We start from the raw sequence: 25,085 nt of genomic DNA on the forward strand, positions 1-25,085 counted from the left end.
TTTCTCCTTTTTGTTGTTGTTTTATTTGAGACAAACCTCACACTTGCCCTGCACCTCACACTTGCCCTGCACCTCACACTTGCCCTGCACCTCACACTTGCCCTGCACCTCACACTTGCCCTGCACCTCACACTTGCCCTGCACCTCACACTTGCCCTGCACCTCACACTTGCCCTGCACCTCAGGCTAAACTTCCTGCTTCATCCTCCTTTCCAAGTGCTGAGGTTACAGATGCGAGTCACTACATCGTAAATACTAGCTTCTTTTTACAGATGAAGGAGCACAGGTGCCCAAGAGTACCCAGCCAGTCAGCAGGAACCATGAATTCAAATGGGACCTTAGCCCCAATGCACCGATTTCCTACGACTGTGCTCAGGCCAGCCCGGTCCCCAGCACAGAGGCTAGACAGTAAGTCTTCGTATGCCTCCCCTCTAGACTGGGGTCTGGTAGGATTCACTGCTTCTGAGTTCACTGGTGGGAGAAAAGGTCGTGGGAGATGCTTAGGAGACAGCCAGGCTATCCCCCAAGTCAACAGACCCAAAGAAAGTCAAAGGATGTCACCGTGTAAGGCCGAGTACCGCTCCCCAGGGCCATGGGACACTGCACCATTCGCCACAGGTGAACAGCCAGGATCAGACTCGATCAGTCAGGTTCTGGGTGACCCTGGGAAGGGGCTTCTCTTCTGCACAGCCTCCTGCTCTACTCCCTTGAGAAAACACAGTAACCTGGTAACACCATAGGCAGCTCTGGATTTCAGAGCTGACGTAAGTCAACACCGGGACCGAGCTGCTGCTCTCACCCTCCTGGAGTTGGTGATACCTTACTCTTGGCAGCATGAAAACTCGGCCTGCAGGAAGATGCTTGCAGAGCCATCACCCTAGCTAGCTCTGGGATGGTGGTTCCACTCTCTTCCCTTCATTTCTCTCTGTAGGCTGCTCCACTCAGGAGAAACAAGGATGCTGGATTCTCCTCACTCCCTGGTGATGGGCCTGTGGTCTCAACAAGGTTCTGTGGCTGTGTGGGGGCCTATAGTTTCATCATAGATCTATGGCTGTGTTGAGCGCTGCAGAGCATTTTGCAGAACAGAAGCCCCCTCTGTGAAAAGGCACAAGAGGATCATGGGTAGACTAATACTGAAGAAGATACAGTACAAGTCAGCTTCACCAAGAGTCCTGTGTCCTAGGCAGTGTTTGTAAGCATCCAGCAAGGTCTATCACTTAATCTCTCCCATTTTCAAGACAAGGAGGCTTCTTACTTGTCCGAAATTAAAGAAGACTTAATCAGCAGAGGCAGGATCCAAATCAGTCTTATTTGTCGTAAAACTCACAAGCAAGAAACACTGAAGGTCAACGCTGACTGTCTCCTGGTCTGGGTCCACTTTGACCTTACATGACCTTGGAGGACAGAATGACCTGACGAGTCCCCTCCTGGGATGGAAAAGCAGTTCTGACGCCTGCGGAATGTTTGTCCTCCTGGGCTGTGGGGTAAAGAGAACATGGAGGCCAGGTGAAGCCAGGAGGCTCTAAAACCTTCTGCCCTGGAAATGCTGTGGGCTCTAACTCTTTCATCTCCAGCCAGCTCTGTGGCACTTCTGTAAAATGTCCTATCCATGGCTTGGGGATGGCAAGGACAAAGGAGAGAGATGGGCTGGCCGCTTGGGCACATTCTGGCTCAGAGTGTTTGCTGTGTGCTGGAGGAGGGCTATGAAACAAAATGAGACAATTCCCTAGACAGACGCTGGTGGCACAGCGTCCTCAGAACTCTTAGCAAATAATTCGCTTGATTTTTGCCAAGCTGGAAACAGCCACAAGAATAACTTTACTTCGTCAGAAAAATGCAGCTAGGAGAATAATTCATGCAACAACGTTCTCATCACTGGTGCCCTATGCAACCATGAATTAATTCACAGAAGGATACAATGGGAGATGACAATGGTTGTGCCTAAATGACTAGTCTCTTTTTCTAAGAAAAGAACAGCTCTTTACGTAAAGTCTGCCACTAAAACTCCTTTGTCTTTGTGCCAGACTTAGAGGCACTTGGGATGGGAGGAGAGTTCAGAGGTCAAGCAGCTTGACTCGTCATCAGATGCTTGGGTTCCTGCTATGAAGCTCCCAGCGGGGGATTAAGGGATCCTAAACACCTTCAGGTCCACACACAGAGCTCCACCTTCTTTTCTCTGGGGACCTGACGCCTGTCACTCTGGGGACTGTCCGCAGCTTTGGCTCTTCCTCCGCTCCAGAGCCATCCATCACTCTACATGCATGAAGCCAGTCTGACCTCTGACGCATCGTCGCCTTTTGTTGTTAACTTTTTTTTTAGACAGATTTACTTGATCCACAATTATTCCAAAATGATTACTCCTCCAAATAACTCAAACTGAGTCTTTTTTAGCCCATATCTCCAGCAATGCTGAAAGCTTATTATAATCAACTGGCTTTCACAGAAAGAAGGAATAAACCAAAAAATAGATTTTAGGAGAATCCACTTGGCTAAAAGCCTCTTCATCAAGCACCCTGTGCTCCCAACCAGCAGACAAGGATGGACACTTCTCCAGCGGTGCCCGGCCCACCCTGGAAGTCACAAATCAAGGCGCTACAGAACTTCTCTCTACCACCGTGTGCTGCATGATGAGGAAACAAGGCCAGCTCCTTCCCTGTGTCACCGAATGGCTTCAGGCCATTCCTGGTTATGCCCTGAGGACGCGAGATGGTCTGCTGTTCCCAGGTCTCAGAGCTGGATGCCTAAGGCAGTGTCACCTGACGGGCTGGAGCAGGAAAAGACCTGCTGGTCTTAAAGCCTTCAAGTGGGACTCAAGGGCCAAGCTTGGCTTTCTTCCTGTGGCCTCTGCCAAGTGCTCTCCCGGTACACGACCTGCCCCGCCCCTTATGCCAGCCTGTCTTCAGCCTTTGACCCATTCCCTGGCCATGGCTTCTCTGACTCCCCCCCTTAGCTGCTGTCTCCTCCTTTTTGCTACACTTTGGGGGGTCATGACCACTGTATCAGCTTCATGAACTCCCACACCCTGTCCACCCAGCATTTCTGTTAGGTTTGGGAGTCTTTGGTTTTCGTTCTCTGGTCCCGTCCATCTGGTACCAGGAGAGACCTAATCCTCCAATGAATCTTTCAGAGCCTGGATGGCCAGCAGGAGTCTGTCACCACGTGGCACAGACACTATGCTTAAAGAAGCACCTGCCATTCTCAGGGTGGCTGCTCAGAGCACAGGGTTGGGTGGGGGATGGGAAGTTGTAGACAGGGCTCAGGGGGTAGGTTTGTGTCCCATGTGTACATGAAGCAGGTGAACTGTGCTGAAATGTTCAGGCATTTATGTGGTACGGGCAGAGACAAGTAGGAAGCTAGTTCAGCCTCTGGGTTGTCTTGTTCATGGAGATGCCTGAGTGAGGGGCTTTGTGCTCTGAAGACTCTGTGAGAGAGCCCGAGAATTCCACAAGGCCCTGAGGCGTCTGTGAGGGCCTTGAGGACTCCCTACCCCCCCCCCAACCCCACCCCACCCCTGCCACCACATTCTGAGAATTCCAGGTTGGTATTCAGGATGCTGCCAGGATCACAAGGAAGGAAATAAAACATGAATTCACAGTGGACAGATGAGGCAAAAGCAGCAGAGCCCGGTGACCAGCCTGAGGACCGGGAGGGGGAAAGGGCTGGTGCTGGCCACAAGGAAGTGCAGAACGAACCAGTGCAGTGCGGCTACAGCTGGGCTCCAGGATGGTGAGAGGTGGCTCGGTGGGATGACGTCACTACAGGGAAATGCTTAAAATGGTCTGGAGTGACCATGCTAGTGCTTAACCAAAGGAGATGGATGAAGTACAAGAAAATCAGACTGAAGGCGCTTGTGGATCTCAGGAGGCTGAGGCAGGAGGATTCAGAGTTTGAGGGCTGTATGGTGAGATCTTGTCTTAAAACAGAAGAAAAGAAAGCAGACAAATCCATCACAGGACACTAAAGAATGCAAAGAGAGATGGGAAAATTCAGATGGCCTGGTGTGGGGGGAAACAGCTAGAGTGAAGGCATTTTCTTTTCTTAAGACCCTGGCTAGGTACAAAATGTCCCCCAGACAGCCATCCCATGGCTTTCTTTGCGGAACTCTAGAAACATTCTTCCATGTCTTTTTCATAAAGTGTCACCACCAGCTAGCTAGCTGGGGGCTTTACTCCGACTCCACAGAGCCCAGCCACCTGTGGATGCAGTAGACATTAGTCAGGTGGCTCTGTGTGGCCGTTCTATTGGGAAGAAGGCACGTTTTACACATCTTTTCACAATGCTGAAAGGTCCCTGTGGTGCTAGAAACTACAGCGCACAGACTGACACAGCAAAGGCCTCCACACAAGGCGGATCCATCTTCCAGTCCCAACATACTTGCTTTCGTCTCCACAGAACAACAAAAGCTCTACAGAGTAAGTAGCAAAGAGAGCTGGCTCAGAATGCTCTTTTCCACTTAAATAAAACGTTAAAGGATTCCCCCAGCCCCAGCAATTATCCAAAGTGCACAGGGAAAAAAGCATAAAAGAATCAAAGCCCGCCAGCTCACCCTCTTCCTCAGGTTGTAGGTGAGAATCAGGTTCCGGGAGAAGGAATGGGAGAAGGCTGTGTAGAATTCTAGTACTTTCTGCAGGGCGTCCCTCTTGATCACATGCAGGTCGCAGTAGGTCAAGGCCCTAACATTAGCACAGGACTGCGCAAGAGTAGCTTCCTTCCAGAAAACATCTCCAAACACGTCTCCTTTTCCTGAGGAGAGAGAGTTGTCATAAGCACACTGTCAGTGAGGAGGGATTTATAGCCACTAGCAGCTTGCAGGTTGGGCTCAGAAAAAAACAAATGGAATCATAATTTGAACCCTAATAACAAATATGCAATTTAAGAACCTTTAAGATAGCACATTGTGCATATAATGTCACCCTCTGGCAAGGGTGACGCTGACTGCCCAGAATCCATCACCCATCCTCACTACTCCTTACCAGACCTCAATCCCCCAGAGCACCACTCACAACCTGCAATTACTTGTGGCTTGCTGGGTGCCCAATTCCCTTCAGGGCACAATGAAGCAATTTCCACCCAACAATCTGAAACATCCCATCCTGGGAGGGAAGCTCCTGAAGACTTGGGAGGTCTTAAAATAACTCACGAGTCTCAGGGAGTCCCTGAAACCTAACAGATTCACAAGGCTCAGGTTATATAGGCAGTAAGGACTGCCAAAAAGAGGAGACTCGCCAGCCTGCAAGTTGCCTGCAAGTCAAGCAGAGAGCTCCAGGGTTGCCACTTTCATGGGCTGTCTCCCACGTTGGTGTGGGTGTTGGTGGTACATCTGCCTGCGAGCTATAAATGTTTATGTACACACTCTTCTTGCAGCCTCTTGTGATGCCTGCAACAAGCTCATTGGCCGAACCGGACTCCAGTGGTGTCATTACTCTATTCTGTCTTCAGTTCCTTCTGAGATACGCGGACATTTATTCCCAGCTCCCCAGAAACTGTCACACGACAGAACTACATCGTAAGAGCCTGGTTGATACTGACAGGTGAAGAGGAAGTGAGGCCGACGAGTGCTGCAGGTCTACGCCTGTGTGTCTGAGAGGTGAAGACGTGCTTCACAGTTGGGGTGTGTGTTTCCGTGTAGACATCTCAGAAACTGAAGAACAGGGGACATGAAATCCCGCTCAGACTACTTACAGCGAAGCAGGCAAGTGTAGGGGTTCAGCCCCTCCCAAACCCGCCATACTCCCCTGCCCTGAGGTTTAATTTGTACCACGTGTCCTTTCTCTCCCCCACACCTCCTGAAATGTGTTCTTTACCTGCTAAATGCTCTCCTGGCGTTACACGGCACATGCCCTATGAGTACATTCAGAGAACTACTACAGTTCTGTAAAGTAAATGTTTATATCGCAAATCTGTACGCTGAAATACAAAGCCCCGGTGTAAAGCACTGAGAGGAAGCCTTTGGCATATGGCTGACGAAGACAGGGTTTATGACTTAGTCTCAGGCCTGACCCCAAGGCACCGTCGTAAGAGGGCCCAGAGAGTTCTCTTACACTATTCCTTCTTACACTATTGTAGATGCAATAAGAAGCTGGCAGCCGGCAGCTGAAGGTCCTCATCATAACCTGACATGCTGGACAGCTATCCGAAACTGTGTGAAACTGTGCTGCCGATACGGCAGCCGCCCCACACAAGACACGCCCTGGCCTTCACCACCACGTGCTTATCCAAACCCCTCTAACTCAGATACCCTCCCCACCTTTCATAACTATGAGTGTTTTAGCCCCTGTCTATTGCAAAGCGGAATTTATTCCTGGCACAGTCTCTAGCTATGTGGCTTGATTGTTCACCTTGTTAATAAAATTTCAGGGCAGAGAAGCACAAATATAAAGTTCTGGGGAGCCAGAGAGGAACGTACAGGAGGAAAGAGAGAGCAAGAAGTGGTTGGTCAGACACCCCCAGATCCAGGCACCCTAGGTGCTCAGCCAGCAGCTGTGTTCCTGCCAATGGCAAAGGAAGCAGTCATCACCTGAGGTACCTGGCTTAATGACTTCTCCAGTACCAAGTGTCTGCTTCAGTGTACAAGATACCCCACAGTCTTCCCCAACCACCTCCAAAATGACGCAACTGTTCCTCTTCCTCCAAAGCAGGCAAACTGTACATGGCTTAGGAATATGGATTCATGCCCTCTGTGTCTGCTGTTCTCATATGACGGTGGTTTTAAAGAGTCAGTGGTTTTAAAGATCCGGTGTAAATAAGACATTCACGGGGTAATTTCCAGGTAGATATGTATGTTGTTTAGAGCTCCTTCCAAGTTCTAATGTTAACTGTCTGTGATATGGGTGGCCAAGGTAGGGGTGGGGCCAGTGGGTAGAAGCTTTTCTGTGGGATGCTACCTGGTTGCCCTGGAAACAGGCTTTCTCCATGGTCTCTAAAGCACTGAACTCCAGAAGCTCAGCTATAGATCCCAAGCATCCTTCAGCCCTCCCACGTTGTCTGCGTGACTTCTGTGCCCTTCATAGCTATGGAATCTTGGTCTTCTAGAGAATGGGCCTCTTCTGGAGAGACATGGCAAACAGTTGATGATGCTACTGTGCCCTCTGGCAGTGGGTTAAATGCACCTCACTCACGGCAAACAGTTTGATAGACTGACGCTACTATGCCGTCTGGCAGTGAGTTACATGTATCTCACTTGAGTAGGTGAGTAAAGACTGGACTTAGTCACTTCATCAATGCAGTCTGGCAGAAATGACATTTGGGGATTTTAAGGCACTGTTAGAGGAAGCTGACGGCCTGGGTCTCTTGGAAAACTCAAGCCAGGAAGTCTCCATCTGGAAATCTGATTGTCATGGGGGAGACCCAGGGGCACAAGAGGTCTTGTGACTGCTCTGATCCCCAGTCTCACTCTCATCTGACAGGCAGCCACAGCCACCAGTTATGTCAATGAGCCTCTGTCTGGCCCAGCCCAGTCAGGCCTTTGGGTGAGTGCAGGCTTAGAAACCACCTGTCTACAGGCAACTGAAAAGCCCGCCATGACACAAGAACCGGGACATGTAAGAAGTCGTGACAGCGGCAGACACGTGGACACACATCACGGAGCTCTGGGCTGAGGAATGACCTCACGGGTACACCTGCTGTTTCAGCAGGACATCACTCCCCCTGATCTTGCTGGTACTGCTTGTGTCATTAAGAAGGTGACAAGAGAGGGTGAGGACCCTCTCCAATGGGCAGACCCTTCCACAGAAAGAGACCAGGAGTGCCTCGAACAGGCCGACCTTCCTGGCTAGGCAGTTTGAGCACTGGCAAGAAAAGCAGCATTCCAAGCTCTGCAGTTCCTACTGCAGGAAGCATGGTGTAATTAAGCAGTAACTACTGAGTAGAAGCTGATTGGTAATTTCATCTGTTTCTTACCAAGATTACCTCATTTAAACAAGACTCAATATAGAAGCATTATGTTTCTTTAATGAAATTGGGAGTCATTCTCTAATTATAGAAGAACTCGTAAAGTGAAATAATAGCTCCTTGTATGCATTTAATAAATGAATTTGACTGTACAGGTTTCAGTTATGAAGCCTCTCCAGGGGCGCATCTACCGCACAGAACATAGGGCAGCCGTGCTAGGACAGGAACACCTGGGAGACAGCAGCAGCTCATGCTGGGAAATCTCCCACAGGGCTGGGAGTCTTGGTGTTGTCATGGCATGGACTAGCTTCCCTACCCAAGTTCAGCAATGTGGACCCCTACCTCCTGCGAGGCAGCCACTTTGGTGGAGATGACCTGAGGGTGAGAGTTAAGCCTGTGGTGCGCAGGACTCCCCGAATCCCAAACAAACAGCAGACTCCTCCAGCAAATGGGAACTGTTTTAAGACACGTGTACTTACGATAGCTGAGCAAGGCAGGCATGGACAGCCCTCATCAGTGTGACACAAATGGCTGGGAGGAGACTGCCCAGGCCAGAGATTGAGGGACACAAGCCAGGGAAGATATTGCAGGACACGACCACACACTCAAGAACAGAAGGCTCCGCGCAGTGGACCTGGCAATCAGTCAGCCAGCTTGCAACCACAGCGCAGGGTGTAGGATGTTAAAAACTCACCTTGCGGCTGGCTCCCTAGGTCCTCATGTGCTAAGAGGATGCTCTGAGCTGGGGCACAGGAGGAGGTGGAGAGTGACCGCAGGTCTCTACTTAGAACAAGCCGACAGCACTGCGGTAATGAATCACCCCATGTACTCCCCAAGTTATGCACAGTCTTCCCTCTGGTGGTTAACACAACAACTTGGTGGGACACCAGTGGGGCCTGAAGAGCACACAGGTGAGGCAGGTTCCAGGGCTGAAGTACACAGGCGCAGTGCACAGGAGGGATGGAGACCCTGCTGGCAGCTTGCTTCAGTGATGGGCAGAGGCGAAGAGGGCTAGCAGGGAGAAAACATGGGGCCTACCGGGTCAATCCAAGAGGTGTTTGGAATAAGGCCCTGGAGGCAACAAACAGCCTTCCTTGATGCTAACAGGCTGCAGGGAAGAGATTGTGATTTGAACCCAGCAGGTCCGGCTCACTCATACAGATGAGTCAGGCCAGCAGGCTTGGTGGGGAGATGCCTGGCTGCTTCCGTCACTCCCCATAACACGTTCTTTTAAAGACTGCTCACAGCATAGCCCATACAGGCACAGCACAGGTCCAAGGCAGGCCCCAATGTCGCTAAAAATCAGTAGCCATTTCCAGACACAAATACACCAGAAAGAACCCAGCCAGCAGATCATGCACGGCTGGAAGGGCTGAGGAACTGGCAGGCAGAAAGCACAGGTGACACCCTACTGAGAGGAAACAACCGGCTGGCAGGAGGCTGGGCCGCTAATGCCATGGAGTGCTGTTTGCTCTTGCGCACCTGGGTGGCTGCGCAGAAGGGGAGCTCCAATCTTGCTGGTCTTCTGATAGTTGGGTGTCCTACCAGAGCAGCCACACCTGTATCTTGGACCACTGCGTATCCCTTGGGCCAAAAGAGAAGCCAGGGCAGTGGTCTCTGTGGGCAGGTGTCCCCCTAAGGCCCCTCCTCCCCTGCTTCAGGGAAAGCACAGATTCACAGTCTGAAAACCAAGGCTCCAGCCACGTGAGGCTGTCAGTCCCACTCTGACTGTGACCAGAGAAAGACCACCTAGAAGCTGCTGCGCACACCAATGCCTGCTTGTGCTTCCTCCCAGAGGTCCGCAGCCTGGCCTGCGTACTCTGGAACACTTGTGAGTTCCTCCCCAAAGGCTTAAGGCTGCGACCCCAGGCCTGCCTGAGGGTGCAAAGGACAACAAGGAAGCTGAACACTGACATCTTCATTGCACAAATAAGTGTGGCCGCAGGGGTCACAACCTCTGTTCCCCGTGCTACAGCTACAGGATGAGAACATACAGCAGAGACGCACAGGCACCCGCAGGTCTCATCTCTGGCTTCCTCCCTGAGCTGGAAGAGCACCCTGATGGCAACAAAGCCTGAGCCCTACATCCCTGGATCCTGGAATGTTCAGTGCTTTATTGGATTTTTGACCCAGTGAAGAAAGCAGAGACTGGCATGCCCAGGTGACCTAGGCTCCAGGGGCAGGTCTGATTCTCTCCTGCTTCCCAGGGGACATCCACGTCTAGACGTTTGCTGTCATTGTGCCTTTCGTTGGAGAGCTGCATCATGCTCAACCAGCTCCTCCCAGTTGGGACAAGAGGGCCACAGTGATGCCCCTCTTTCTCGACCTCTAAGTTAGAGATGGGCACCACCGTGGCCAGTGAAACCTACAAGGCACCTCCAAGATCACAGCAGGCCCCTCCCAAGTGTCACCTCTGCCTCTCCCAGAGAGCTTTTAGCTTGGCTTCCCACAGGTGGGCCCCACCCCCTCCCATCTCTGACATAGCTCACCCCAGACCAGTAACTTGGCCTTGTCTTTTGTGGGTCAGAGATCCCTTTCAGCGCCTCACGGGGCTGGATGGAATGGCGGCGGTCATTTCTGGGGTCAAAGAGCTTACGATGCAAGAAGAGGAAAGACACGCATGCATGTCCCCGTGAACAAAATCACTGCAACACAAGCAATGCCAAGATGTGTGGAGAGTGGGCAGGACTAAAGAGATCTCACAGAGAAGATCAGCCAGCTGCCTACACAGACGTTAGACAGACGTGAAGGGCACAGTGGGAGTGAAGGCAGAGGTCCCGATGTGCTCAGGTCATCAGCTAAGCTTTTGGTATTCATCATTTTCTCGCTGTGAAGCAGCTGTTCCAACAGTCTGTCCACATTCCCCACACCCCTATGGTGTATGGAGCAGATCCCCACTAGGGTGGTGTGGGGAGACAAGTCAGCACCATGATGGGCCTCATTCTGGGGCTCAACACTGGGAACCCTTCTTGGACATGAATATAAAGGACATCCCATAATAGCAGTTGCATCTGGGAGATGATGTCTGGACTTTGTGATGGTACTACTGACTCTCAGCCTGGGGGCATCTAGAATCACCAGGAGACGGAGCACGAGCAGCTTCCGGATTAGGTTCACTGGTAGGAAGACCTACCTAAGCAGGGGATGGGAGCCCAGACTGAGGTGGGCAAAGCCAATTGAGTATTCCTCCCCTGCCCCCCAACTTCTGGGCTGTGGATGCACACGGCCAGCCACCTCACGATCCTGCCACCATGACCTCCCTGCCACAAGGGCCTGGCTCCTCCCACACCAAGAGCCCAAATCATCCCTTCCTCAACCGTGAGTTGCCTTTGTCATGTGTTTTCACGGTAAGAAGACAGGAGTTCATGCCTTGTTGGCCTGCCTTGCTGTACTGTCCTCTCTTGGTCGCACTCTGCACAGACCCGTGCAGTTCCTTAGGTACCGGAACCTCCTTACCATCACAGGCCACACACCTGTCTCATCACAGTCAGCCATGACCGCTCTGCTGGTCGGTCTAAACCGTACTCACTCGTCCTCAACACACCATGACATTTGTTTCTAATTCATTCACATGTGGCTTAATTTTTGTTTTTGTTTGGTTGGTTTTATTTTACTTTTTTGAGACGGTCCCTTTATGTAACCCTGGCTGTTCTAGAATTGGATATGTAGACCAAGCTGGCCTCAGGCTCACAGAAATCCACCTGCCTCTGCTTCCTGAGTGCTGAGATTAGAGGTGTGTGCTGCTATGCCCAGATCTGGAACTTTTAAAAATTACAGAGAGAGAGAGAGAGAGAGAGAGGGAGACATGGAGGGAGGAAGATGGAGGGAGGGAGGGAGGTTGGTGAGCAGGTATTCATGTGGACACACACTTAACACAACATTATGTGGCATTCGGGCCATAAAATATTGATCTTACAAACCATGATATCTCTGTCCAGTGAAACTTATTCTGTGGCATTTGCAAGAGCTAGGTGCCAGGCCCTGCCCTCACCCCTGGCTTCTGTAACTGTCCACCTTCTTGGCCACTCTCCTTGGTCTAGTAGTCACTCCCAGTCTCCCAGGACTTCACAGCTACTGGTGCTTCCTAGGGACCCACTCTTGGCCCTGTGGTTTCCTCTTCAGCCCCCATACCCCTGCTGGACTGGGGAGGCCGGTTTGTGCCCTGTTTTCAAGCATCTGGACTGCAGTGGGGTGGTTGTATCCCAAGTCCAGGTCCCTGTCCAGAATCCTCCACTGGACACTCACTTAGCTCAGACCTATGTATCTGAGGGAGGAACCGGTCTCCTTCAAGGTTGTTGACGCTGATAAAGCCTCCTCTTATTCCTTAAACAGTGAATGATCAACTTCTGGCCACTTCATCTCCCAAGTATCTGTCTCTTGGCTCTATTGTTGTCCGTTTAAACAGCTGTGAGATCAGGCCAGGCCACTCTGACCTCTGGCCTCCTCCTTGTTAGTCCCCTGTCTCTGACCTTGGCTTTCTAATTCATTTTCCAAACAGCTGCCTGGATGACTTTTCTAAGCACAAGTGCAACTCTGACATCTTCTGCTTAAAGCCGCCACTGTCTCCTCCTACCACTCCATTCACGGCCATCTTAATGTGCGAGGGGCTTAAGAAGTCTGTGAACTGACTTGCTTTTCACTGCCAGACATGGCTCCCAACCTCTGCTACTGTCTCCCGTGCTGCAGGGGATGTCCCTCTCTCCCTTCCCCAGCCCCAGACACTGCCGAACCTGGTGGCATCCGCCATTGATGCCACCGTTGTCAGGAGCCCTTCCTTTGCTCTCTGTGGCTGGGCTGGCTTGGAAGTCTCCTGTATGAATCCTCACGGCATATTGTTCTTAGCTCTGCTACGGCTTCGGCCCTGTGAACACTTCTCAGTGTATACTGACTTGTCTTCCGACGGGAGGGACAGCTCCGTTAGAGATGATCCTCACGCCACGCCTGGCATGCTTAGGGAATGAACAAATCAGTGCAAAGGTGGGTGAGAGGCACAGCAGTGGGGGTGAAGGGCCTGGGGTGCCCTGGGCTGGATGATTTTGGGAAGGTGACTGGGCACCGGACCCTGAGCGTAGACCCCACATGTCAGCAGCTGCCCTGACAGCCTGACCTGCTCAGAAACGCTCCCTCAGCTCAGTGCAATTCAGCTTTCTGCTAAGATGAAAGTTTGCAGGAAAATTTACAAACATGAAATAAAAATGATGCATGTTAGAGACTGCCCTACGAGTGGGAAATGGGGCAGGATGAGGGGGTCAGACAAGAACTCACCCCGAGACAGAAGCACCCGTATGCCCCCACCCTTCCTCATGCAGTGGCATTGAGGGTGGAGAAGGCTGGCATCCCTGACTGAAGGAGCCTCCCACACTGAAGCAGAGCCTCAGAGCCACCATCATGACTCCTCTTCCGCTCGCCACAATTGCCCACACACAATTATGTTAGCCGTGTGGCTCTCCTCCACAAGCCAGCGGACCTCAGAATTCCACCAAGCACTGGCGGTGTTACCAGGATCCTTACATATGACAACTTAAAATTCACTTTATTTTCCATATCTGGTTATTTATAAAAAGAACAGATGTGCACGGTAGAAAACTATTCAAACTTATTTGAAAATTAAAAATGATGGTCACCATGCAAGACACTTTTGTTAAGATCTTGGCTTGCCTTCCATCTTTCTTCTATGCATGCACACATTTTTATGTATCTAATATTACTATATATACAGTGGTGTATTATACTTTTCTTATTTAAAGCAATTGAAACATTTTGCATGACAGTAAAATGTCTCTACCTCATAATTGCCCCAACTGACTTGATATAACCAAGTCCTTTGCCTGGACAGTGCAGTTATAGGAATCCCATTTAGAAAGATCAATCATGGTGTATCTAACTATGCATCTAACTTCCCATGTCTCCAGGGACTGCAACTGATTTTTTTAAATTGCTTAAGCAGAGGCAGAATTAGAAAAGATTGCCCAGTGTCTATCCCCCACCCCTTCTCAGTCACGTGATGTGGGCGTCACCTGATAGAAACACTTCATGTGTTGAAGTTCTAGGTGACCCACATTAGGGCTCCTCATTGGGAGTAACTGGTTGAGGGAGTAGCTGGGAGAATACTGGTGCTTGGTTAGAGTGTGGAGTAGCTGGGAGAATACTGGTGCTTGGTTAGAGTGTGGAGACCCTGGGATGCTGCTTCCGACATGCGCTGAGCACAGGCAAAGAGGCAACTGTGCAGCGGAGCGCTCACCCCACAGTCCACACTGTGTAGGCGTGCCCCACGGAGAGGGAAGAGCAGTGCAGGAGCCGGCTTCTCTCGCCCCCAGGGACCCTGGGAAACATCTCTCAAGAGTTCCTGGCTTCTCCACCTCTAAACTAGAGAGCCTTGACCATGACGAGGCTGTTGCTGTTAACCCTTTGCTAGAGAAGCCCTTCAGTCCTCACTGTCTAGCCAAGGACACTTAGAGGGAGGGATGATGGCTCAAGCACAGACATGCTATTTTCTCCTGATTGGACAGTGAGAGGCAAAAAAAAAAAAAAAAAAAAAAAAAAAAAAAAAAAAAAAAAAAAAAAAAAAAGAGCTGCTGCCAAGATGTCCTTCTGAAAAAATTTTAAAAATCATGTTTTTAAATTATATCCTAACAGTGTCTGGGAAAGTCAAGTGATGCTGACTTTCTCAAGATTGATTTGAAAAACATTTTAAACTGTCATCTTGAAAATACCATGTACTTATTTAGTGTGTGTGTGTGTGTGTGTGTGTGTGTGTGTGTGTGTGTGTGTGTGTTTGGTATATGTACACATATGTATGCATGCATGTGTGTTCACATGATGTAGAGGCCAGAGGTCACGTCTAGTGTGCTCCTCTATTGCTTTCTGCCTCATGTTCCGAGACAGAGCCGTTTGGTGAACCTGATAGGCGAGCTTAGGTGGAGAGGGAGTCTTGCACCCTCCTGCCCTTGCCTCCTCGGCTCCAGAGCCACAAGCACCCACCTTTTTACAGGGGTGCTGGGATCTGAACTCAGGCTCTCATGCTTACACAAGTGCTTCAGCGCCCGCCCGAGTCCTCTCTTGAAAGATAACTTGAAAGTCAGACAGATTTGGAAAGAAAGTGAGTGTCTCCTTCTGCCTCACAAAGAAGACATGGCCACCGCTTGCTGGCAGGGTGCTCCCAGAGTCTCCACATGCTTCTCCCACACAACTGGGATCGATCACAGCACAGGCGCACAGTGTCTCACTGACCACTAGAACTTCCAATATCATTTAAGCTTCTTTATGAGCATTCTGAACGGCCACGCCCCATTTCTTTAAATGTGCTCTCAAATGCTTGGACGTTTAAGAAAAGACCCATAAGTTCTGTAAATGGCTCTCCTTTCTCTTTTCTATTTTACATTCCTTTTGTTCAGTCTTAAATCTCCAGCTTGGGACCTGCCTGCCTTTGCTGGCTCTGACCCATCTTCTTGCCCTGGTCCCAGGCCCACCCTTCCCAGCAACGCTGGCTGCACCTCGGTCTAGCGTCCTTGGGCCTCCAGATGGATGGCTAATGGAAGCTTGGCACTTTCTGCTTCGTGACCTCTGCTTCCCAACTTAGCATCTCATTGTCCGTACTTCTCTCCCAGGTGTCAGGATCTCCCTCTGGCCTCCGTTTTTACCCTGTGACTACGTTCTAGAATTAACATTATGAGGTGCGAGTCTCTTTGCCCTAGCTTGTTTTCTATAAAACACTAACCAAAACAGCTTGTGAGCAAAAGGTTCATGTTTCCATGCGTGTGTTCACAGTCTGGCTCGGAGGGAGTTCAGGGCAGAAGCACAGGCGGGAGACTGAAAGAGGGAACGGAAGCCAAACCCAAGGAGCAGCGCTGCTTGCTGGCTTGTTTGTGTGGCTTTCTCAGCTTGCTTTCTTGTGCATCCAGGTCCACTTGCCCTGGGCTGGGCCACACACAATAGGCTGGACCCAACCACGCTAATGACCCACCGGCTTGCTTTCCTGATGGGGTGGTTTCTCAGTTGAGTTTTGTCTTCCCAGATAACTTTAGCTGTGTGGAGCTAACCAGGACAGTCCTCTTCCTGATGGCTCACCCATCTGTGCCTCCTAGCTAAGTTGGGCGAATTTTGCAAATAAAAATGTGCATATCTGTTTAAAACTGAGTTCTAATAAATGAATAATTTCCCCCAAATTGCATCTTATGCAATCTTTGGGGAAAACTCATGCCAATAGCTCTTCATTGTTTCTATGTAATTCAAGTGTCCCTGGTGGGCCTTCTCCACTTTTTCTGAGTGCACTGTAACACTCTTTGTCTCTGTCATATGCCACAGTGACCTACAGTTTCCATGTCTCTCTCTCTAATGAGGTCATATGTCACGTGCTAGTGCCTGATTTCTCACGAGGACACAGTGCTGTTCACATTAGCCTTGCCATATTGTGCAGGTCCTGTATCTTATCACTATGACACAGTGCGGTCCACACTAGTGCCTGATTCCTCACGAGGACACAGCGCGGTCCACACTAGTGCCTGATTCCTCACGAGGACACAGCGCGGTCCACACTAGTGCCTGGTTCCTCACGAGGACACAGCACGGTCCACACTAGTGCCTGGTTCCTCACGAGGACACAGCACGGTCCACACTAGTGCCTGGTTCCTCATGAGGACACAGTGCTGTCCACACTAGTGCCTGATTCCTCACGAGGACACAGCGCGGTCCACACTAGTGCCTGGTTCCTCACGAGGACACAGCGCGGTCCACACTAGTGCCTGGTTCCTCACGAGGACACAGTGCTGTCCACACTAGTGCCTGATTCCTCACGAGGACACAGCGCGGTCCACACTAGTGCCTGGTTCCTCACGAGGACACAGCACGGTCCACACTAGTGCCTGGTTCCTCATGAGGACACAGCACGGTCCACACTAGTGCCTGATTCCTCACGAGGACACAGCGCGGTCCACACTAGTGCCTGGTTCCTCACGAGGACACAGTGCTGTCCACACTAGTGCCTGATTCCTCACGAGGACAGTGCTGTCCACGCCAGCCTTGCGGTATTGTGCAGGTCCTGTAGCTTATCACTGTCCTTTAGGGCTCTTGGCTCCAGCTCAGGTGCTGGGTTTGAAGTTATGTCACCTACCACACAAGTCCCCTCCCCACAACTGACCTAGGCTGGACCTCATCTGACCACATCTGACTCCATCTTTCCAGCTACCACCAAGGCAGAGACCTCATGGACTTGTTTGTCAATCACTAAGGAGGTTTTCCTAGTAATTAGTGGGTCCAAAGATGTCAGAAAGTAGCAACCTCATATAGCTGAAATGAAGTCCACCAAAGGCTCCCTGCCTAGGAGTTCCTGACTCATTTCCTTCTCTATGTTCATCTCCCTGACAGATAAGACTGAAGATGTCAAACCACAAATGAAAGGACAGTCAAGCTTAGTGTAGTGGTCCTGACACGGTGTGACAGGGCTAGCAAAGGCCCACACATGCTGAAGCAGGAAGCCCTGACTCAATGGGAGCAGCAGGGCCAGCTCCCCTCCCCTCTCCTCCCCCACTTCTTTTCTACCCCTTCCACCCAGCCTACCAGCTCCTTGAGGCCTCCCTGGCTCAGTTCAGCTCTGCCTCCTCCTCTGTGAATATTTACTTGCCTGCTTGCTCTAGGAGAGCTAATGAGTCACCTATGCTCACTGCCACTAAGCATTTCAACATAACAACCCTCTGAGACAAAGACTTTCTCTGTCCCCCAAAGAGATCGCCAGCACTAAATATCCAACCTAGGACAGTGACCTAAAGAAGCTCCCTATCCAGGCAAAGGCAAGGGGGCCTTTCAACTCAGCAACTGTGAGAAGATGTCTCTTTAAAGGTCCCTCTGCATGAACCCCAGGCCATGGGGACAGGGCTGGGAAGACCCACACCTAAGACGCTAGGCCTGCCCTGTGTTTCCCCCCACACTGTTCTCCCAACCCTTCTGTGGGCCATCCAGAGATTGAGAAGGTGCCCTCTAGTTGAGAACTGTGCCTTCATCTGCAAGGCGCACCATGAGCCCGTCTTCCCTTCTCCTCTTTTCTCCTCCAGCCCTACTGACTCTCCAGTGCAGGGGGAACTCAGTCCCTAGTCCCCTCCGGGCACACTGTGTCAGCTGCACCCACCTTCCCCTCTCTCCTAGGTTCCCTCCTGGCTCTTCCCCATGCCTCTGCATGTGTGCAATCAACACTGTCATGCCGCTCCCCGTCAAGAACTCTCTCTGGATCCCTCATCCCCACAGGAAGGCACCCAGAAGCTTACCCTGGATCACAAGGCTCCTCTTTGTCCAGCCCATACCTACTTTGACTATCGCTCACCTGTTGTCTACTGCTTATTCTGCAGTATGGCTACCAAGCCGAGGGCAGTGTCACTGTACACCAGACAAGCTTCCTCTCCAGTCCCTCTGCCCGCTTTCAACTCTGTTCCACCCAGGAAATAGCCCCTGGTCCCTCCCAGGGCCACGTGCTTGATGCCAGAGAGGCAAGGCCAAAGGAACCCAGGCTTAGAAAAGAGAGGTAGGTAGTGCAGTTTGCGGGCTTAGTGGACACTGGGTGGGAGGCCTCAGAGATGCAGCCAGTTTAGGGAAACTTCTGAGGCCGCGAGTGTGTCCCTTCCTGCTTTGAAATTCAGGCTGGCTAGAAGCCATCTGCCTTACCTACGAGAATTATGCGGTGAATTCTACAAGACAACCCACAGTGGAAATGTAAACTAAGTTGGAGATTTTGTGGCTGGGTTGGTGTCCCAAGCCCTCCACTGAAAGTCTTGCCTGGTCACAGGAGACGGCCAGTTCAGGCTCCATCTCCCCCATGACTAGGAGTCTTAGCTCGGGTCACCCTAATAGACTCCTGGGAGGCCTCGTCGCACTAGGTTTGTCGCTTGTCCCAGAATTGCCCTCCAATTCCTGTTGTCTCTCCCAGTACTCTCTCCCTCCATCCTCTCCCTACCTGATCCCCCCTGTTCCCGTCCCCACCTGCTCCCCCACATGCTCCCCCACATGCTCCCCCATCTGCTCCCCCACCTGCTCCCCCACCTGCTCCCCCACCTGGCCCCCACCTGCTCCCCCACCTGCCCCCAGCCAACCACAATACCTATTCTATTTCCCCTCCCCAGGGAGAGCCATGTGTGCGCCCCTGAGCTCTCCTTGTTTCTTAGCCTCTAAGAATTGTAGGAGCCAGAGGCTCAAGGACACTATAAGAAAAAACACAGAATCAACAAACCTGGACTCAGAGGGACTCACAGAGACTCAGCCAACAATCGGGGAGCCTGCAGGGGTCGAACCTAGCCCCTCTGTGTATATGTTACAGTTGTGTAGCTTGGTGTTTTGTGGTACTCTTAACAGAGGGAGTGGCAGTGGCTGTTCTTGTGTTTTTGCCTGCTTTGGGGACCCTTGTCCTCCCACTAGGATGTTTTTTCCAGCTTTAATATGAGGGAAGGTGCCTAGTCTTGCTGCAACTTGATATTGCCATGTTTGGTTGATGTCCCTTGGAGGCCTGGCCTTTTCTGAAGGGGAAGGAGGAGGAGGAGGAGTGGATGGAGAGAGAGGAGGTGATGGAGGAGGCGGGAGACAGAGGAAGGGGGGATAAGCTGTGCTTGGGGTGTAATATGTGAGGGAATAAATTAATAATAAAAAAAGAAGAAAACTTAAATTAAGCATTGAGATGCAAAACCCATACAATTGACTTGATCCCAGTGAAAGAAGATCCTACGAACACTGCAGATGTAAGACAGAAATGCAGGGAAATAATCACCATACCTGAGCTCCACAGGGATGTTAGGCTGTGGCTCGCTCACACTGGTCAGTCACATGGCATGCATGTATTAACTGACATGCAGACGCCAGCAGAACCCGTGGTGTAAACCAGTGCATGCCCCTTTTCATTGCACTGCTTTGAAAAGACGGTTTAACTTAAAACTCTGATATGGGTCGATGGATAAAAGGCCACGTAACCAAGTCTGGCAATTTGCGCTCAACCACTAGAGGCCACCTGGTGTGAGGAGAGAATCGGCTCTGGCACCGTGGACCGTGTGCCTCCCACCACACATGGAGTAAAAGGCAAACGTACAACTCTGATGAGTAAGATGCACATCCTATAGGTTGACCAATGCCAAGTGGTCAGCCCTGGACACGTGTATAGACCAGCGATGCTAAATGGACTTGAAAAGTTGTGCACACACGTGTCCATACATGTATGTAACAGTGATGATTAAACGGGAGGCCATGGCCTGGGGAGGGGGACACAGGAGGAGTCAGGGCGGGGGGGAGTTGATACCGATGCAGGTCTCCTTCACGGCATTCTCCAAAAGTATCAAAAAATAAAGATCTACAAGCAAATAATAATTGCTGAGAGAGGGAGTGTTTGTTTCTGCCAGGAACGAGCAATCTGTTGATTGGTTATCAAATACCAAATGGTCAGCAGTCAGCCCTAGAAACACACGTGTGCAGGCAGCACTGAGCAGGCTCAGCGGGTTGCATGTCTATGTCTATTTGCTTATATGCATATGTAACAACAATGGTTAAAGGCTGTGAGTGGGGGGAGGGGTGACAAGAGAAAGGGGTTTAATTAAAGAGAGAAATGGCTTAAATTAAAATAAATAAATATAAGGCAAGAAAATGTACATATTAAAAGCTGAAAGACTAAATTTGAGAAGCCAGTAAGAGATTTCTAAGAGAATTCCAGAAAGAAATAAGGAGTGCGTCATAGCAACATTAAGGCAGAGGACGGATTATAAGAGAGTGCTACTGTGTGCTCATTGTCCTCAGGGGACAGTGTGCTTTCAATCAGAGAGAGACTGCCATGGCTCATGGGACCACATTTTCTAATTGCAACCTTTGATCATCTCCAGAAACCGATTTACTAGGTCACTATGTTCATTTTTTTTTTTTAATGAAAGAGAACAGACTCTAATAGAAAACATTAGGCTGCATTTCCTACAGCAGGCAAGCACTGAATTTTACATGTCATTGTGCACTCATCGGTTAGCGATGTAATTAGCATTTTATATTGTGGCTGCTGTCACCAAAGGTCTGTAACATTTTAGTGAGGAGGGACTCTATTTTGGTCGCATGCTATGCAACCACTCAGTTATGAATACCCATCCTTCTCCTCGTTCTTGGATCCCGCACTAAAATTAAACAAAGAATGGGGCAGGGTAGGAGCCCCGTCAGCAGCTTGTACATGAGTGAACTGGTAACGACAGAAGCCAGGGGCCCAGGGCTTGGCCAGCTGGCTTCCAGTGCTTTCTCTACAACCTCCTGCTTGAACATGGGCACAGTTCCCTTCCTCAGCGGAGCACCGGGCACACAGCACTGCCCAGCAGCATCTTTGCTTCCTCCATAGCTCCCACTGTGCAGAGTGGCAGCTGTCTGGAGTTGGCTGCTCCACAGGCAGCTCTTGAGGACGGCGCCTGTTCAACAGCTCAGAGTGAGACTTAACGGAAGGGCATCAGGGGACAGTGAGGTCCGTTCCCAGCTGATGCTCAGACCTTTTGTAAGAAGAAGCTGGTTTCAGCTCAATGAGCAAAAGTTACTCTAAGGAGACCCGAGTGCATGCTTCCAGGGACCACACAGCTTGGGGTGTTGTATGCCTCATGGCCCAAAGGACAGGCTGACTCAAAGAACCTGTCATGTCCTTCTGTAGGATAAGTCTCTTGGCAAGTTATTTAGGACATTGAGCCTGGACCTACTTTGGGTGCCCAATCTGCTCTAGGGAAGCACAGGGGAGGTTTTTTCTAGCCTGGACATCTTGAGAACAGCCGACACTTTTAATCCAAAAGCTGCTGAGCTATATTTGAGGTCCAACCACACTGCTAACTGGAACAGGCAGGATGCCTGGAGGGATAGATCTGGAGAAACAGTAAACAGCCAAATCAACCAGGCTCTGAGGTTGCTGCCTTGAGAAGCCCAGTGTGAAAGGGAGGAGGAGGTGAGGGGTAGCCATGTGCCCAGTGTGCAGGAGGTGAGGGGTAGCCATGTGTCCAGTGTGCAGGAGGTGAGGGGTAGCCCTGTGCCCAGTGTGCAGGAGGTGAGGGGTAGCCATGTGCCCTTCTCATTTCTCTTCAAGGCTACCGCCCCTCCATGCCTGAGTCTACAGAGCAACTGTCGGTGGAGGGCATTAAAAATCCCTGATCAGGGCCACACAGGTGGACAGTGCTGGGCCTGGGTGGACTTCCTGGGAGGGTAAATCATGAGAAATCTGTGGGGAAATTGGTGCAAGAAGCCTGGCCACAAAGGGTTACCTTAAGTCCAGAGCCAAAGGACTGCTCAGCTCAGCAGTCCCTCTTAGCTGTCCTCACTGGTGAATTTAAATGCAGAGGTAAGAACGCTTCCTTCAGAAACCCTACAACAATGGCTTCGCCGTTCCTGTGTCTGGCCCACAAGCTTGCTCCTCTGAGAGAGGAAGTGAGGGACAGCAAGGACTAGGCTGTTGGCCTCCATGGGCACCGTGGTACCCAGCAGGCAAGACACACTTCAGCCCTGACTCAGCTCCTGCTGACAGAATATAAATCACCCTTGGGTGACCCTGAGCACAATGCAGCCAAGAGGGCAAGTGGACAAGGTGCCCCAGGAACAAGAAGGGTACTCCCAAATCAGACAGGAGCAAAATTAGGCTTTAAAAATATCATCTGTCTCTACATCTGCCTCTTCACTCTCACCTCAGTGTAATGTCATCTCACCCTTCTCAGGCTTCAGAGAAGTCGGTCACGCACTGAACCTAGAGCAGACATCCACAGGTTGCCCCGACGCCCAGGGCCCATGCACCCCACGAGCCACCACCAGGGCTCCTGGGCAGGAATGGAGAGGAGGAAGACAGGGTACTGGGTGGGACCCCTGAAGGCAGGCAGGAGAGGACGGTCTGAAGTCAGAGGTTGCTGGGATGGGAGCCTCGACTGCTATGCAGACATCTCCTTACCTCATTTCGCAGGACTACTGTAAGGGTTAAATGAGGACCCAGCTGTACAACCAGACAGATGTCCGTATGTGGTGACTATGCTGGTGATGGCTTGTCCCCTCAGAGAGATGTGTCCACTGAAGGGCTATCCTATAGCTGCCTTGGAAAGTTTCCCCAAGGCCACTGGGGGTCAACCTCCCAAATACCATCATGTCCACATGTCCCTGCTCTCCGTCCCACGTTGCTCACTGCCACGTGTGTGAACTAGCTCACTGCCATGTGTGTGAACCAGCTCCCTGCCGTGTGTGTGAACCAGCTCCCTGCCATGTGTGTGAACCAGCTCCCTGCCGTGTGTGTGAACCAGCTCCCTGCCATGTGTGTGAACCAGCTCCCTGCCATGTGTGTGAACTAGCTCCCTGCCGTGTGTGTGAACCAGCTCCCTGCCATGTGTGTGAACCAGCTCCCTGCCATGTGTGTGAACTAGCTCCCTGCCATGTGTGTGAACCAGCTCCCTGCCATGTGTGTGAACCAGCTCCCTGCCATGTGTGTGAACTAGCTCCCTGCCATGTGTGTGAACTAGCTCCCTGCCATGTGTGTGAACTAGCTCCCTGCCATGTGTGTGAACCAGCTCCCTGTTATCCACAGGAGAAATCCTACCATCCCCACTGACTCCTCCCTCTTCCGGCAGCAAACTTACTGGATTCTTTTGATTCTACTTTCTCCATACCCTGAAGTGACGTGCTTGTCCCCACTCACCCACACCTCTCTAGCCTGTTCCCCTGCCCTCTGCAGTCCAACCTCTACCTGCTGTCATTTTTCAACAGCACAGACCCAATGGCGCCCCTTCCCTGCTTTCAATTCACCACTGGGCCCGCCACCACCAAGTAAAATCCACACACAGCCTTCAATGTGGTTCTTGGAGCCTGTGGTCCATTGCCTCTCTCCAGCCTTATCTCCCCTCATGACCCTTCTATGTGCTCCCGCCACACAGACTGACTTGTACTTGACCTTTGTGAATCACCCCTGTCTCTGTCACACAGGCTGCCTTGTCTCTTTTTGGAATCCTGTTTTTATGTGCTCTGTGCTAACTCGTTTTCAATTTTTTTTGGCTTCTTCTTGGGTATCATTTTTATCTGGGAAGCCTTCCCACTTGAATCCTGAATCAGACAACCCTTCTGGTCTATTCTAAATGATCATTTGTTTGTTCATCTCTTCAAGTAGCCTGCAGCCTCTTGAAGAGAAAACCCCAAGTGCCTTAAACATCAGTTGATCTATAGTGGCCACTCCAACATTTACTGGAAGGGTGAATGGATGTTAGAAATGAGCCCATCCCAAGGGGGCAATCTCTGGTTGAACAAGGCTGTCAGTGACCAAGACAATCCCAACCACGATACCAGAACTGCATCGAAAATGGGCAACACGTACCTAGGATGGCCACCACCTCATCATCCTGGATCACCTCCAGGGAGCCTGAGACCACGAAGCACAGGCTGTCCACACTCTCCCCAGCATGATAGATGAGGTCCCCCGGGGCACAGTGCACTGTCTGGAACTCCATGGCCAAGGCCCGCAGGCAGCCATCGCTGGCCAGCCGGAAGGCGGGGTGCTCCTTGAACACTTTGCGGTTCAGGTGCACACATATGTCAGCTCGCATGTCCTTGGGGCAGATCTGCAGGACCTGGCCAGACAAGGAAGAGACAGTGTGAGGTCCATTCCACTGGCACCTTCCCTTGGCACCCCAGGCCCGGGGCAGCACCCACGTTCTGCTTCGGTGCCCTGGGGAAGGCGGGTAGTGTCTGGATTCTAGAACATTCTGCTGAAAGCTCAGGATGTAGGTCTGAAAGACAGGGCTAGGAGTGTATCAGGCATAAGAAAGGCCTCTAAGGAGATGGCAGCTTTAGAGTGTGTCAGAGCGAACCGTGTGGACATAGAACATCCCAGCGGGATAGCAGCACCAGGGCTCTGTGGCCTGAGCAACAGTCCACTCAGGACCGGGGGTAGGAGGGGCTAGGAGGCATTCCTGCAGAGGAAACACTGAGTATGTGACCAGGGACACAGATCAGAGGACTGATGCCAGCCGAGAACCCAGATAAAAGAGTCGAGATTAAAGAGCTCTGACCCTGGACAGCAACAGAAGAGGCAAAGGGAAAGGTAGGGGTGCTTGGACTGGGCTGGTTCAGTGCTGCCAGCAAGAAGTGGCCGTGCTCAGATTATAACCACAAACAAGCATATATATGTATGTATATGCATATGTATATGTGTATATATGTATATATACATACATGTATATTTATATATGTATATATGTATT

At 51.0% G+C, this 25,085-nt stretch overlaps 1 protein-coding gene across 2 annotated transcripts in view; it reads right to left on the reverse strand.

Annotated features, from left to right (window-relative positions):
- Positions 1 to 25,085, reverse strand: part of KCNH1 (potassium voltage-gated channel subfamily H member 1) — a 306,029-nt gene that overhangs the window by 66,400 nt on the left and 214,544 nt on the right. For both annotated transcript variants that reach the window (XM_084794972.1, XM_084794973.1), the window contains exons 9-10: positions 24,200 to 24,452; positions 4,547 to 4,743 (exon numbers count right to left, since the gene is read on the reverse strand). In XM_084794972.1, the coding sequence (XP_084651098.1) occupies positions 4,547 to 4,743; positions 24,200 to 24,452 (450 nt within the window). The remainder of the gene's footprint in view (positions 1 to 4,546; positions 4,744 to 24,199; positions 24,453 to 25,085) is intronic.

This window comes from Acomys minous (genome assembly GCF_964271855.1).
Source record: "Acomys minous genome assembly, chromosome: 1".
NCBI classification, from domain to species: domain Eukaryota; kingdom Metazoa; phylum Chordata; class Mammalia; order Rodentia; family Muridae; genus Acomys; species Acomys minous.